Source organism: Mustelus asterias, chromosome 4 (genome assembly GCF_964213995.1).
Source record: "Mustelus asterias chromosome 4, sMusAst1.hap1.1, whole genome shotgun sequence".
Taxonomy (NCBI): domain Eukaryota; kingdom Metazoa; phylum Chordata; class Chondrichthyes; order Carcharhiniformes; family Triakidae; genus Mustelus; species Mustelus asterias.
Window position 1 is genome coordinate 14,230,750 of NC_135804.1, and position 13,247 is coordinate 14,243,996.

At 48.9% G+C, this 13,247-nt stretch overlaps 1 protein-coding gene across 5 annotated transcripts in view; it reads left to right on the forward strand.

Moving 5' to 3' along the window:
• Positions 1-13,247, forward strand: part of gse1b (Gse1 coiled-coil protein b) — a 608,766-nt gene that overhangs the window by 548,457 nt on the left and 47,062 nt on the right. For all 5 annotated transcript variants that reach the window (XM_078210578.1, XM_078210579.1, XM_078210582.1 and 2 more), the window contains 3 exons: positions 6,178-6,338; positions 7,950-8,144; positions 11,588-11,767. In XM_078210578.1, the coding sequence (XP_078066704.1) occupies positions 6,178-6,338; positions 7,950-8,144; positions 11,588-11,767 (536 nt within the window). The remainder of the gene's footprint in view (positions 1-6,177; positions 6,339-7,949; positions 8,145-11,587; positions 11,768-13,247) is intronic.

The following is a 13,247-nucleotide window of genomic DNA, read 5'->3' on the forward strand; positions in this document are numbered from 1 at the left end:
AGAGAGACAAAAAAATGGGCCGTTTGTAATTTTTTTAGTGCTGAAAGTGTTTCGGTCGCAATCAGCCACATTTGGGACGTTACTGAAGTCAGCATCCATGAATGTCCTCAATCCTGCAACCTTGGCATGGAGTTAGGATGCAGGTCAAATACGCTCTCATTCAATGGGGCGGAACAAGCTCGAGGGGCTGAATGGCCTCATCCCGTTCCCTTGACTGACTGGTTTAAGCACCGTGCTTAAAAATATTTGGGTAAGCCAGTTTCCAGATTTGATTCCCAATCTGCAGGGAGTTCGCTTATCGTAGTGTGGGTGCCATCAGCGACAGAACCTGGGCCGAGAAACGAGGGATGTTAGCCTGGTTTCCGAGTCTGCATCATAATTCATAGGCATGTGTGAATATTAGCTGAGAACAACAACAACTTGCCCTTTCATTGCGTCTTTAACAGAGTAATGCATCCCGAGGTGAGTCGAGGAGCAAAACAATGTTACTGGATTTGGTTATGATGTCTCTGGATTCTCCATCCATTCAGGGTCCATGATGGTAAAAAATTGAATCGTACTCACAGTGTAATGCAGGGAGGAAGAATGTCTGTTCTTCATGAGCTTCTGATTCTTTGGGAGGCAATGGCCAAGTCATATTATCGCTTGAGTCTTCATCCAGAAACTAATGTTCTGGGGACCCGGGTTCGAATCCCGCCACGGCAGGTGGTGGAATTTGAATTCACAATTCATAGAAACCCTACAGTGCAGAAGGAGGCCATTCGGCCCATCGAGTCTGCACCGACCACAATCCCACCCAGGCCCTACCCCCACATATTTTACCCGCTAATCCCTCTAACCTACACATCCCAGGACTCTAAGGGGCAATTTTTTTAACCTGGCCAATCAACCTAACCCGCACATCTTTGGACTGTGGGAGGAAACCGGAGCACCCGGAGGAAACCCACGCAGACACGAGGAGAATGTGCAAACTCCACACAGACAGTGACCCAAGCCGGGAATCGAACCCAGGACCCTGGAGCTGTGAAGCAGCAGTGCTAACCACTGCGCCACCGTACCACCCCAAATCTGGATATCTGGAATTAACAATATCTGGAATTAACAATTTACTGATGACCATGAAAACCATTGTCAGAAAAAACCCCACCTGGTTCACTAATGTCCTTTAGGGAAGGAAATCTGCCGTCCTTAGCTGGTCCGGCCTGCATGTGACTCCAGAGCCACAATGTGCTTGACTCCCAACTGTCCTCCAAGGGCAGCTAGAGATAGGCAATAAATGCTGGCCAGCCAATGACGCCCATGTCCCACGAATGAATAAATATCCCAACAAGAAGGGACACCACACCCAACAAAGAAGCACAACTTAAAAAATTTGTCTGAAAATTCAAAATATTGTGCATTCATACAATGCCTTTAACATTGTGGTTTGATTTCTAGTCTTTGTTGATTTGGCTGATGATATCTCATACAGCCCCATAATGAGTTTCCAGCAATCTCGGTGCCCCAGGGCGACCAAGGTGGAAACTAGCCAGCTGTCGGTAGTCAGATATAGCCTTTGGGGCTAAAGGGATCAAAGAACCTCGGGAAGGCAGGATCAGGATATTGAATTTGATGATCAGCCGCGATCAAAATGAATGATGGAGCAGGCTCGAGGGGCTGAATGGCCTCCTCCTGCTTCTATTTTCTATGTCCCCTCACTCCTGACTGCCATCCAGCAGTCCCTGACTGGAAGTGGATGTGGGAAGGCTGGCACGGTGGCACAGTGGTCAGCACTGCTGCCTCACAGCGCCAGGGACCCCGGTTCAATTCCCAGCTTGGGTCACTGTCTGTGCAGAGTCTGCATGTTCTCCCCATGTCTGCGTGGGTTTCCTCCGGGTGCTCTGGTTTCCTCCCGCAGTCCGAAAGACGTGCAGGTTAGGGTGCATTGATAAATTCTCCCTCAGTGTACCCGAACAGGTGCCGGAGTGTGTCGACTAGGGGATTTTCACAGTAAATTCATTGCAGTGTTAATGTAAGCCTACTTGTGACACTAATAAATAAACTTTAAAAAGAAGGATGGCTGCGGCCAACCGGCCTTCCAATGAGCTCTGTACACACATAGTGAACACGTGAATGCAATCATCTGGCGTGTAAACCATATGGCCATGATCTCATGGAATGGCGGAGCAGACTAGATGGGTTGAATGGCCTACTTGTGCTCCGACATCTGTACCTTGGCGAGGTATCCCCTCTTTCATCTTCACCACATTAATTATCTGATGATTACCACAGTGCTGATTGTGGGAGCTTGCTGTGCACAAATTGGCTGCCGCATTTCCTGAGTGAACAGAGCAACTACACTTCAGGAAGGAATTCATTGGCTTTTAATGCACATCGAGGCACCAGAGGTTGTGAAAGGTGCCACAGAAATGCAAGTGTTTTTTCGGTAGTAGAGGAGAGAAAGCGAGGAAGAATTTTAATGGGTAGTTACATACCTTTCAGAAAAACCCTCTTTGCCTTCAAAGGGAATGCAGGGGCCATCATGTGACCCCTCTTTAGTCCGTTGCAGTTGTCTTTTGCAAATAAAAAGTGCTTGAATTGTTTTTCCTCGGGTGGGCTGACATTGAAAAGAGCTGTGTGCCTGCGCTCGTTCCCTGAACTTTGATTTTGACTTCTGTTGACATTTTCTGAACCACTTTAACGCTTGGGCGAGCATTGAGGGTGCCTGGGAGATGCAGCATCTCTCCCGCCAGCATGAAAAATGCATCAGAACATTTTAGCCTTTCAGAAGTGGGGTCCAGAGAGAGATCGCGTTGGCTGGAACCCTGCCACGAGAGGCAGACTCAGAACCGCGGCGGATCAGCACCCCGGCTCAGAAATAACATTACTGACATTTAATATTACATGTTAGCACAGTGGAGTCAGGAGGGGTCAACAATTATCAGCATGTAGGCCTGCGCTGAAGCAAGGCAACCTCTTGAGAGAGGAAATAGTTCAACAAACGTGACTTCCCTTAAATGAAAATGCATCGAGCACCCCTCCTCAAAGTGCTTGTCAGCAGTGCTGGGGGCTTTGAGGTCAGGACAATCTAATCTACGCTTTTCCAGATCTTCCGCAAAACACTACTGAGGAAGAAGGATGACTTGGATTTTTTTTCTCTCTCATTTGATTTGTTTGACCCCCCCCCGCCTTCCGTTGTAAAGGGAGGAAACCACAGTTTGAACATTAGACAGGCAACTGACATAGACGACTAGTATTGCAAGCAATTTTGGACCCCGTATCTAAGGAAGAATGTGCCGGCCCTGGAAAGAGTCATAGAATCATAAAATCCCTACAGTGCAGAAGGAGGCCATTCGGTCCATCGAGTCTGCACCGACCACAATCCCACCCAGGCCCTATTCCCATAACATCCCGTATTTACCCCGCTAATCCCCCTGACACTAGTGTCAATTTAGCATGGCCAATCCACCCAACCCGCACATCTTTGGACTGCCCAGAGGAGGTTCACGAGAATGATCCCAGGAATGAAAAGCTCGGTGTACGAGGAGCATTTGAGGACTCTGGGTCTGTACTCGATGGAGTTTAGAAGGATGAGGGGGGGGGGGAATCTTATTGAAACTTACAGAATGCTGAAAGGCCTGGATAGAGTGAATGTGGGGAAGATGTTTCCATTAGTCGGAGAGACTCGGATCCGAGGGCACAGCCTCAGAGAGAAGGGACGACCCTTTAGAACCGAGATGAGGAGGAATTTCTTCAGCCAGAAGGTGGTGAATCTGTGGAATTCACAGAAGGCTGTGGAGGCCAGGTCATTGAGTATATTTAAGACAGAAATAGATTGGTTCTTGATTGGTAAGGGGATCAAAGGTCACAGGGAAAAGGTGGGAGAATGGGGCTGAGAAACATATCAGCCATGATTGAATGGCAGAGCAGACACGATGGGCTGAATGGCCTAATTCTGCTCCTATATCTTATGGTCTTATGGACACTGTCTGTCTAGCCTCAGGCACTAGTGTAAGGTAGCGGAGGGCATGGATCTGAATTGGCATGAATACCCCTTCGAGAATAGTAAGTTTACAAGTGGTTTGGAGTGGAATAGAAGGTTTATGCAAGTGGTCCGAAGCCAGCGTTGAGATGCAAATCCCAATTTTAACTCCTGGTGGGGAGTTGTGCAGATGTGGGCTGCGACAGAAGGAAAAGACACCCTCCCAGCACAGCCTGAGGCCTAGTTTGGATGACCAGATGTCCTGGTTTTACTGGGACAGCCCCACTTTTTTATTCAATGTCCCAACAATTTCCAAAAATTAGTTCAAATGTCCCAGTTAAATGAATTTGCCTTTCCTGGTTTCTAGTGCCAGGTTTGCTTGCCTCTGGTCATCAGGTTGGTCCCTGGGGGAAGGTCACGGCGGTTTCCTCATACAGACCTCATTAAAATTGAAGCAGATCGAAAACTTGAGTTGTGTCCCATACTAACAACCCATCAGGAAATCAGCCGTATAATTTTCAAATCGTCCTTCTACCTCCCCGTGGGCAATGGACAGGCCGACATCCGAACCTACAAATCAGGCGCAGGATTTGGCCCCTTGACCTGCCCCGCCATTTGATAAGATCATGGCTGACCCGCTTGTGGCCTCAGCTTCACTTTCTCCTCTATCCCGATGCCCTTTGACTCCCTTGTTAGTCAAGAATTTCACCTACCTCAACCTTAAACATACTCAATGACCTTGCCTGCGCCACACTCTGGGGAAGAGAGTTCCAAAGGTTCACCACTCACTTGAGAAAAAGAGCCTTCTCATCTCTTTCTTAATTCATAGAATCCTACAGTGCAGGAGGAGGCCATTTGGCCCATCGAGTCTGCACTGACCACAATCCCACCCAGACCCCATCCCCATAACACCATGCATTTACCCTAGCTAGCCCCCACCGACACTAAGGGGCAATTTAGCACGGCCAATCCACCTAACCTGCACATCTTTGGAGTGTGGGAGGAAACCGGAGCACCCAGAGGAAACCCACGCAGACACGGGGAGAATGTGCAAACTCCACACAGACAGTGACCCCAGCCGGGAATCGAACCCGGGTCCCTGGTGCTGTGAGGCGGCAGTGCTAACCACTGTGCCACCGTGCCGCCCTAATGAGGGAGACCCCTTTATTATTAAACCATGCCCGCTAGTTCTAGTCTCTCCCACGAGTGGAATCATCCTTTCAGCATCAACCCTGTCACGTCCCCTCAGGATTTTACAGCTGGAATTTTCCGGCCATTCCCATACTGCAGCCACAAACCAGGATCGAGAATTTGGCGCTCAGCCAAATCTCTGTTCACTGCAGCGGGACCAGAGAATCCCGCTGGCGTAAACGGCCAGAAAATTCCGGCCTGCGTGTTTCAAATAGATCACCTCTCATTCTTCTGAACTCCAGTGAATACAAGCCAAGCCTTTCCTCAGAAGAGAACCTGCCTCATCCCAGGGATCAGTCAAGGCTCCTTCTCTGAATTGCTTCCAGTGCAATAGTGTATTTTCTTAAATAAGGAGACCAAAACTATATATGTGGTCTCACCAATGCCCTGTACAATTTTAGATAGATCCCTACTTTTATATTCTTCTCCCTTGCAATAAATGACAACATTCCATTTGCCCCCCTAATAACTTGCTGCACCTGCTTGCTACCTTTTTGTGATTCAGATGCCAAGACGCCCAGATCCCCCTCTACCTCAAGTGTTCTGCAATTGCTCTCCATTTAAATGATGTGCGGTTTTTCTATTCTTCTTGCCCCAGTGGACATGTTCACGTTTTCCCACATTATACTCCATGTGTCAAATTTTTTGCCCAGCCGCTTAATCTATCTGTATCCTTTGCAGACTCCCTCTGTCCTCTTCACTTTCCTATCTTTGTGTCTTCAGCGAATTTAGCAACCATACATTGGGCCCCTTTCATCCAAGTCCTTGATGTGAGGCAAGGCCTCAGTTTTAAAGTCTCAATATGTTGAAATAGTGCCAAGGATTACGTTTCAAATGGATTGAGGAGTTTTCCTTAATGTGGTACTTTTTAATGAAGAGAGATTCTCTCAAGCAGAATTCTAGGCAACTACAGAGCCTGTCCTGGTAGGCCTTGCTGATATTACGTGACACCTTTTCGGTCAGAGTCGTAAATCAGGTGCACAAAACCGGTTTCCATTTCATGTTTTTCTTTTGTTCTTTTTCAGCCAGAACCAGTAGCCAGGGGACCCAGCAGAGAACGAATGCACACGGAGTCACAGCACCAGTCAGAGAAGGGAACTCCATCAATCACATCTCATCTCCTGGGGACACCTTACGCATGCACTCACGGCACAGTGGTTCAGGACTCCCGATTCCCTCCTCTTAAGTAAGTTTGTGCGGCGGAGGCCCTTTGTTGATCCTTAAAAGGGGGGAGAAAAACGGTTAAAGGGGAACTGATGTTCCAGTCAGCTGCATAGACCAAAGCCGAAAGAAATACGCAACATCGTTATGTGGTCATTCTGACTCCATTAAGGCATTTTGCAAATCCCGGGGCCGGAATCTCGGCAGCTGGAGTGGGTTGGCGTGAAGGTCTGTGACTCAAAAAATGGCCCACGTGCCAGCCTGCCGCCTCTGTTCCTGATCCTGCCATCCCTTCGGGGGAAGGCAGGAGAGTAAAGTTAGCTGCTTCGCAAACTGGGCTCATTTTTGTACTTAAGCAGCTCGCTAAGAACTCTCCTCCAGCCTCTCAGAAGGTTCAGCAGCGTGGAAAGTCTTTCTTTTAGCTTTAAGTTTAATTATGAGTGTCGCAAGTAGGCTTACATTAACACTGCAATGAAGTTACTGTGAAAATTCCCTGGCTGCCACACTCCAGCGCCTGTTCGGGTTCACTGAGGGAAAATTTAGCATGGCCAATTCACCTAACCAGCACGTGTTTCAGACTGTGGGAGGAAACCGGAGCACCCGGAGGAAACCCACGCAGACACTGGGAGAATGTGCAGACTCCGCACAGACAGTGACCCAAGCTGGGAATTGAACCTGGGTCCCTGGCGCTGTGAGGCAGCAGCACTAGCCATTGTCCCACCCATTTCATGCAATTTATTTTGGAAAGTGGCAGTTTTGATGAAGCTTTCTTACACAGCGATGACATGTCAGTTCATGCTGCATTGCACCCTCTTTAGGTGGTAGTTAAGATGCTGTGATTCACAGGTCCTCCACCCCTGCTCCAACCCATCATTGGCCAGTTACAGGAAGCACCATTGTACGTTGCTGTTCTGGAATGATATGTTGTCTTGACTGAGGGGCGGCACGGTGGCACAGTGGTTAGCAGTGCTGCCTCACAACGTCAGGGACCCCCGGGTTTGATTCCCAGCTTGGGTCACGGTCTGTGTGGAGTTTGCACATTCATCCCGTGTCTGCGTGGGTTTCCTTCGGGTGCTCCACTTTCCTCCCACGGTCCAAAGATGTGCAGATTAGGTGGATTGGCCATGATAAATTACCCCTTAGTGTCAAGGGGATTAACACAGTAAATACGTAGGGTTACGGGGATAGGGCCTGGGTGGGATTGTTGTCGGTGCAGACTCGATGGGTTGAATGGCCTCTTTCTGCACTATAGGAATTCTATGACTCGTGAACTTGACGAGGTGGCAGTTAACTCTGGCCGTCCTTTGGGGCTTAGGTTCCAACTGTAACCCTGTAGGTTGGAGATCCAATTCATCTTTCTTTGCTGCTTATTTAAGAGTGTGGAGAACAAATGTTTGAAAGATAATTATAGTTCAGGCCTTTCGAAACAATTCTGATAAGACCAATTCTTTGATAAGATCATTATCTGAATAGACAACAATTTCAATTCTGATTTTCTTTTCCCCCAAAAAAAACTTTCCCTGGAGTTAAACTTTGAATGCACTTTTTGTAGCAGAGAAGGTTGAAGGGTCATGTTTGTTTCCAGAGGGAATGTTCTGAAGCAACAATTTAACCCTTTATGATTTTGCATCCACAGTCTCCAGAGACCCATTCCTCACGTGGTCACTCCCGGTGACATGCAAGAAGAGTACTTTCGCAGCTTCAGGCCGTATCACACGGGGGAAGAGCTCCGCATGCCAACACTGCCACCCATGGGCCTGGAGGCAGCTGCGACCGCCTATTACCACTCCAGCTACTTCGCCCACCACCCATTCCCTCACCCGGCCTTTCGGTAAGGTTCACGGTTGCAGCTGGGATTTGAGACCTCGTTCCTTGACTCTGTGGGTTTGGTTGGTTCATTGTGTTTGAGTGGATTCTTCTGTGCTCTCATGGGTGGGCAAAACGCAAAGAACTCAGCGTTCCCAACATTCACCAAACCAATTTAGTGATCGATTTGTAAGGCCACAGAAAGGAGATGGTCATTCCCCGTCCTGCGTCGGGTTATTGATCCCCGACGCAGTTGTTTTTCTGGGATATCATTTGCGCGCTGGGGAGACTGAAACTCAAAGTCACCAACTCCTTTCCCAAGCCACTGACTTCCAACCTCTTTGTTGACAACTGCCTGAGGCTGAAGCAGACTCGTCACAACCTCCGCGTCCTGTTTGATTCTTGTGGCCCAGTAGAATGGCCGTCACCCGAGAGTGCTTGTGTCACATCGCCCATTTGCGGTTGAAATCCCTTATCCCCGCTTCTGTCACTTTCAGAGAACACAGTCCGCTGCTCTCCTGACCGGCCTTCCACTCCCCACTCTCCGTAAACTCCAGCCCATCCGAATCTCTGCTTCCCAAAACCTAGCTCGCGCCAAGACCCATTCAGCCGTCACCCCAGCGCTCGCTCACCTACACTGTCTCCCAGTTCATCATAGAAATCATAGACTTCCTACAGCGCAGAAGGAGGCCATTCGGCCCATCTAGTCTGCACTACCAACAATTCCACCCAGGCCCTATTCCTGTAGCCCCACATATTTATCCTGCTAATCCTCTTGACACTAGGGTCAATTTAGCATGGCCAGTCAACCTAACCTGCACATCTTTGGATTGTGGGAGGAAATCCACGCAGGCATGGGGAGAATGTGCAAACTCCACACAGACAGCCACCCAAGCTGAGAATCGAACCCAGGTCCCTGGAGCTGTGAGGCAGCAGTGCTAACCACTGTGCCACCATGCCGCCCCAATGCTTCCATTCATGCTCAGATTCTGCCTACTTCACCTGTTCTTATCTCTTTAAGCTCGTCAACTCTACAGCCCTCTTTTGAGTTGTTACTGGGGTAAGGAAGAGGAAAATCAACCATAGTTCCCCCCTCCTGAGTGGTGACTCACGCCTGCCCCTGGGCGGTGTGCATGTGGGGACACTGGCCGAGGGCCGGAGTATCACACCGGGCTGGAATAGTTCTGCAGTCACGGCCGTGGACTCCGATACAGAGAATGGCTACTTAACAAAACCCACCCGAGTGCTGCTCTCCGATCAGATAGCAGTAGTTGCCGGTTTGAGAGAGTTCAGCCTCTGTGATTGACAGGAGTGAAAGGGCAAAGGGCAAGAGGTCAGTGAAATAAGTAGAAGAGACCACCTGATGTGGCCACAGGCTACAAACATGAATTGCTCTCCGAACTAAAGTAAGAGGAGAAACTTAACATGGAGGCCCTAATTTGACAATTTGGAAGTGGGGAGTAATTATTTTGTGACAACTCTAAGGCATTGTGTCTTATGTTCTTTTAAACAATAGTGGGAACTGTAATTGTTTAAACTTTTTGCGTTTTGAGCTATAAAGAAGCCCCGTTGACATTAATAACAGACCTTGTGAGTTGGGAGATTCTGTTCACTGCAGTGATAAGATGCTGCTGTCGTTATGGATGGAGGGACTGACGTATGAGGAGAGATTGAGTCGGTTAGGGTTGTATTCACTGGCATTCAGGAGAAAGAGGTGGGGGGATCTCATTGGAACCATTTAAAATTCGAACAGGACGAGACAGGGTAGATGCAGGAAGGATGTTCCCGATGGTGGGGGAGTCCAGAACCACGGGGGCATAGTCTGAGGATACAGGGTAGATCGTTTAGGACCAAGATGAGGAGAAATTTCTTCACCCAGAATAGAATGGAACTTCATAGAATCCCTACAGTGAAGAAGGAGGCCATTCAGCCCATCAAGTCTGCTCTGACAACAAACCCACCCACACCCTATCTTCTTAACTGCACATATTTACCCTGCTAATCCCCTGAGACTGAGGGGCAATTTAGCATGGCCAATCAACCTAACCCGCACATCTTTGGACTGTGGAAGGAAACCGGAGCACCAGAGGAAACCCACGCAGGCATGGGGAGAACATGCAGATTCCACACAGACAGTGACCCAAACCAGGAATTGAACCCGGGTCCCTGGCGCTGTGAGGCAGCAGTGCTAACCACTGTGCCACGGTGCCACCAAAGTAAAATACTTTGAGTGCGTTACCCTCATTCCCCCCGCACAGGAAAATCCTTGAACCCAATGAGTGCCTCCCAAGACGGTTTACCTGGCCTGGTGAGTTTGCCAAAATCAAGACTGGGGTGAAAGAGAACAGGGCCTCAAATCAAGTCTTAACTGCAGCAGCAACAGCAACAACCTACTGGGGGCAATCTTACCAAAAGAAATTCTAAATGATGAACGAGTGTGAAAACGGGAGAGAATCGTGCTGATATTTTGGGCGAGATCCCAGTCGCAATCGTACGGTACTTATGGAAAAAAAAGAGCAAAGATGTGATTCTTGCCAGTAGGGGGAGGGGTGGAGCCTATTCTGACCGGGAAGGTGGCTGTTGAGCTCTAGGGGCGCCATTGCACAGGCCGACCCTGATGCCGATTCCCCCTGCCCCCTGATCGCCGCCCCGGCCACTGCCCCCCCCCTCCCCCCCCCCCCGATGCAGAGTACCCCACTTCACACCTCCCAACCTACAACGTTCTCCCCTGCCCTGCCTCCACCCATCATGGACTTGCCCCCTTCAACCCTGCCACCCTCAGGCCTGTCCCCTTGGCACTGCCCTGTGGCAATGCCAGGGTGCCAAGCTGGCACCCCCTCTTGGCATTACTTGGGCCTGCCCCCAAACACCGGGGGGCTTGAATGGCCTCCGGTCCCACCAGCGAGGCCACCATGTCAGGCCCCTGTTGATGGGGACTATACGTGATCTTCGCCGGTGAGGACCACAACCGACGAGGCATTAAGACAAGTGAGTCCACACGATAGTGTCCGGGACTACTAATTATATTTAAATTAGGTTATAAATATTGAAATGGGCTTGTGATTTTGCCGGCAATTCAGTGCTGGTAACACCCACAAGTGGTGGTAAAAGCGGGCATGAAGCTGATTTGTTTTGCCTCTCGCCCGATCTTACCGGCCAGCCATGCCAATTGACTGGCTGGACAAGCCGGTAAGATCACCGCCATTGTGTCAAACATCCCAAGGTACCTCGCAGTCGCGATTACCGAACTGCATTTGATGCTGAACCATATAAAGGAAAGGTCAAAGAAGTAGCTTTTGAAGAGAGGCAGAAATGTTTCGGGAGGGAAGTCCTGAGCTTTGGATCCCCGGCTGCTAAAAGCATGTCTGCAATGGGAGCGCAGTGAAATGATCTGTACTGTGATGCTGGGGCGGCCAAGGAGGAATTTGTTTCCTAACTGATAGTGCTCTTGTTCCTTTGTGTTTGCAGAGTGGATGATTCATACTGTCTCTCAGCCTTAAGGTCACCTTTCTACCCAATTGCGACCCCTGCATCTCTGCCGCCTCTTCACCCTTCTGCCATGCATCTGCACCTGCCTGGAATGAGGTTCCCAGCAGAGTTTTCTCATCCATCACTGTCTGCCCTGCAGTCAGAGCGTTTGTCAGAGAGGTAAATCTATCTGCAACACATCACACGCACATTCTGACGAGCGCGGGGGGAAAAAAAGCATAGTTAAAAGACTTTTATTGTTGAGAGAAAATGAATGACAGATACTCGGGTCCCTGGCGCTGTGAGGCAGCAATGCCACTGTGCCAACATGCCGCCCCTAATTCCTGGCGACATACAGCAGGTCATCGAGTATGGGAGGCGATGGCCTAGTGGTGTTACCGCGAGACTATTAATCCAGAAACTCGGCTAATGTTCTGGAGACCCAGGTTCGAATCCCGCCACGGCAGATGGTGGAATTTGAATTCAATAAAAAAATCTGGAATTAAGAATCTGCTGATGACCATGGAACCATTGTTAGAAAAAACCATCTGGTTCACTGATGTCCCTTAGGGAAGGAAATCTACCGTCCTTACCTGGTCTGGCCTACATGTGACTCCAAAGCCACAGCAATGTGGTTGATTCTCACCTGTCCTCCAAGGGCAAATAGCGGTGGGCAATAAATGCTGGCCAGCCAGCGACACCCATGTCCCAGGAATGATTAAAAATAAATTTACAGAGAGAAAACGCAGGTTAATGTTTTCCAAAGGAGAGAATCCCACATTCAAAATATTAACCCGCATTTCTCATTCCGGTATAGAAACAGGAAATTCTGGAAACACCCCAGCTGTCGGGCAGCATCTGTGGAGAGATAAACTGAATTAACATTTCTCTGAACATAGATACCGCCTGATCGGACATTTTTCAGCATTTTATGTTTTAATTTCAGATTTTAACCATCTGCAGTATTTTTGTTTCCCATTCAGGTTCATTCTTTTGAGAGATTGTGCATTTCCAATAATTGTTTAAATGGACGGTGCCACTGTTTCATGTAGTTTCATTATTTTATTTGCAGATTGTTCTTTAAACTAAACACAAGGCCGCAAGGTGCCATGGCGGGATTTGAATTCTCATTCTCTGGGTTACTAGTTGTGTCAGCCGAGACTACGTTAATAGGACGCTTGCCTGAGTCTCGAGGTTCAAGTCCCACTCCAGGGCTTGAGTGCAAAAAAAATACCAGGCCAAGACTCGAGTGGTGTGCTGCACTGTTGGAGGTGCTGGCGAGGCCACTAAGGCAAGTGAGCCTGGACAATAGTATCCGGGACTCACTAATTATATTTAAATTAGGTTAAATCAAGGCCGCATCTAAGAACAAAGAAAATTACAGCGCAGGAACAAGCCCTTCAGCCCTCCACGACTGCACCAACCATGCTGCCTGACTGAACTAAAACCCCTACCCTTCCGGGGACCATATCCCTCTATTCCCATTCTATTCATGTATTTGTCAAGACGCCCCTTAAAACTCATTTTCGTATCTGCTTCCTCTACCTTCCCTGGCAGCAAGTTCCAGGCACCCACTACTCTCTGTGTAAAAAATCTGCCTCGTACATCTCCTTTAAACCTTGCCCCTCCCACCTTAAACCTGTGCCCCCTAGTAAGTGAC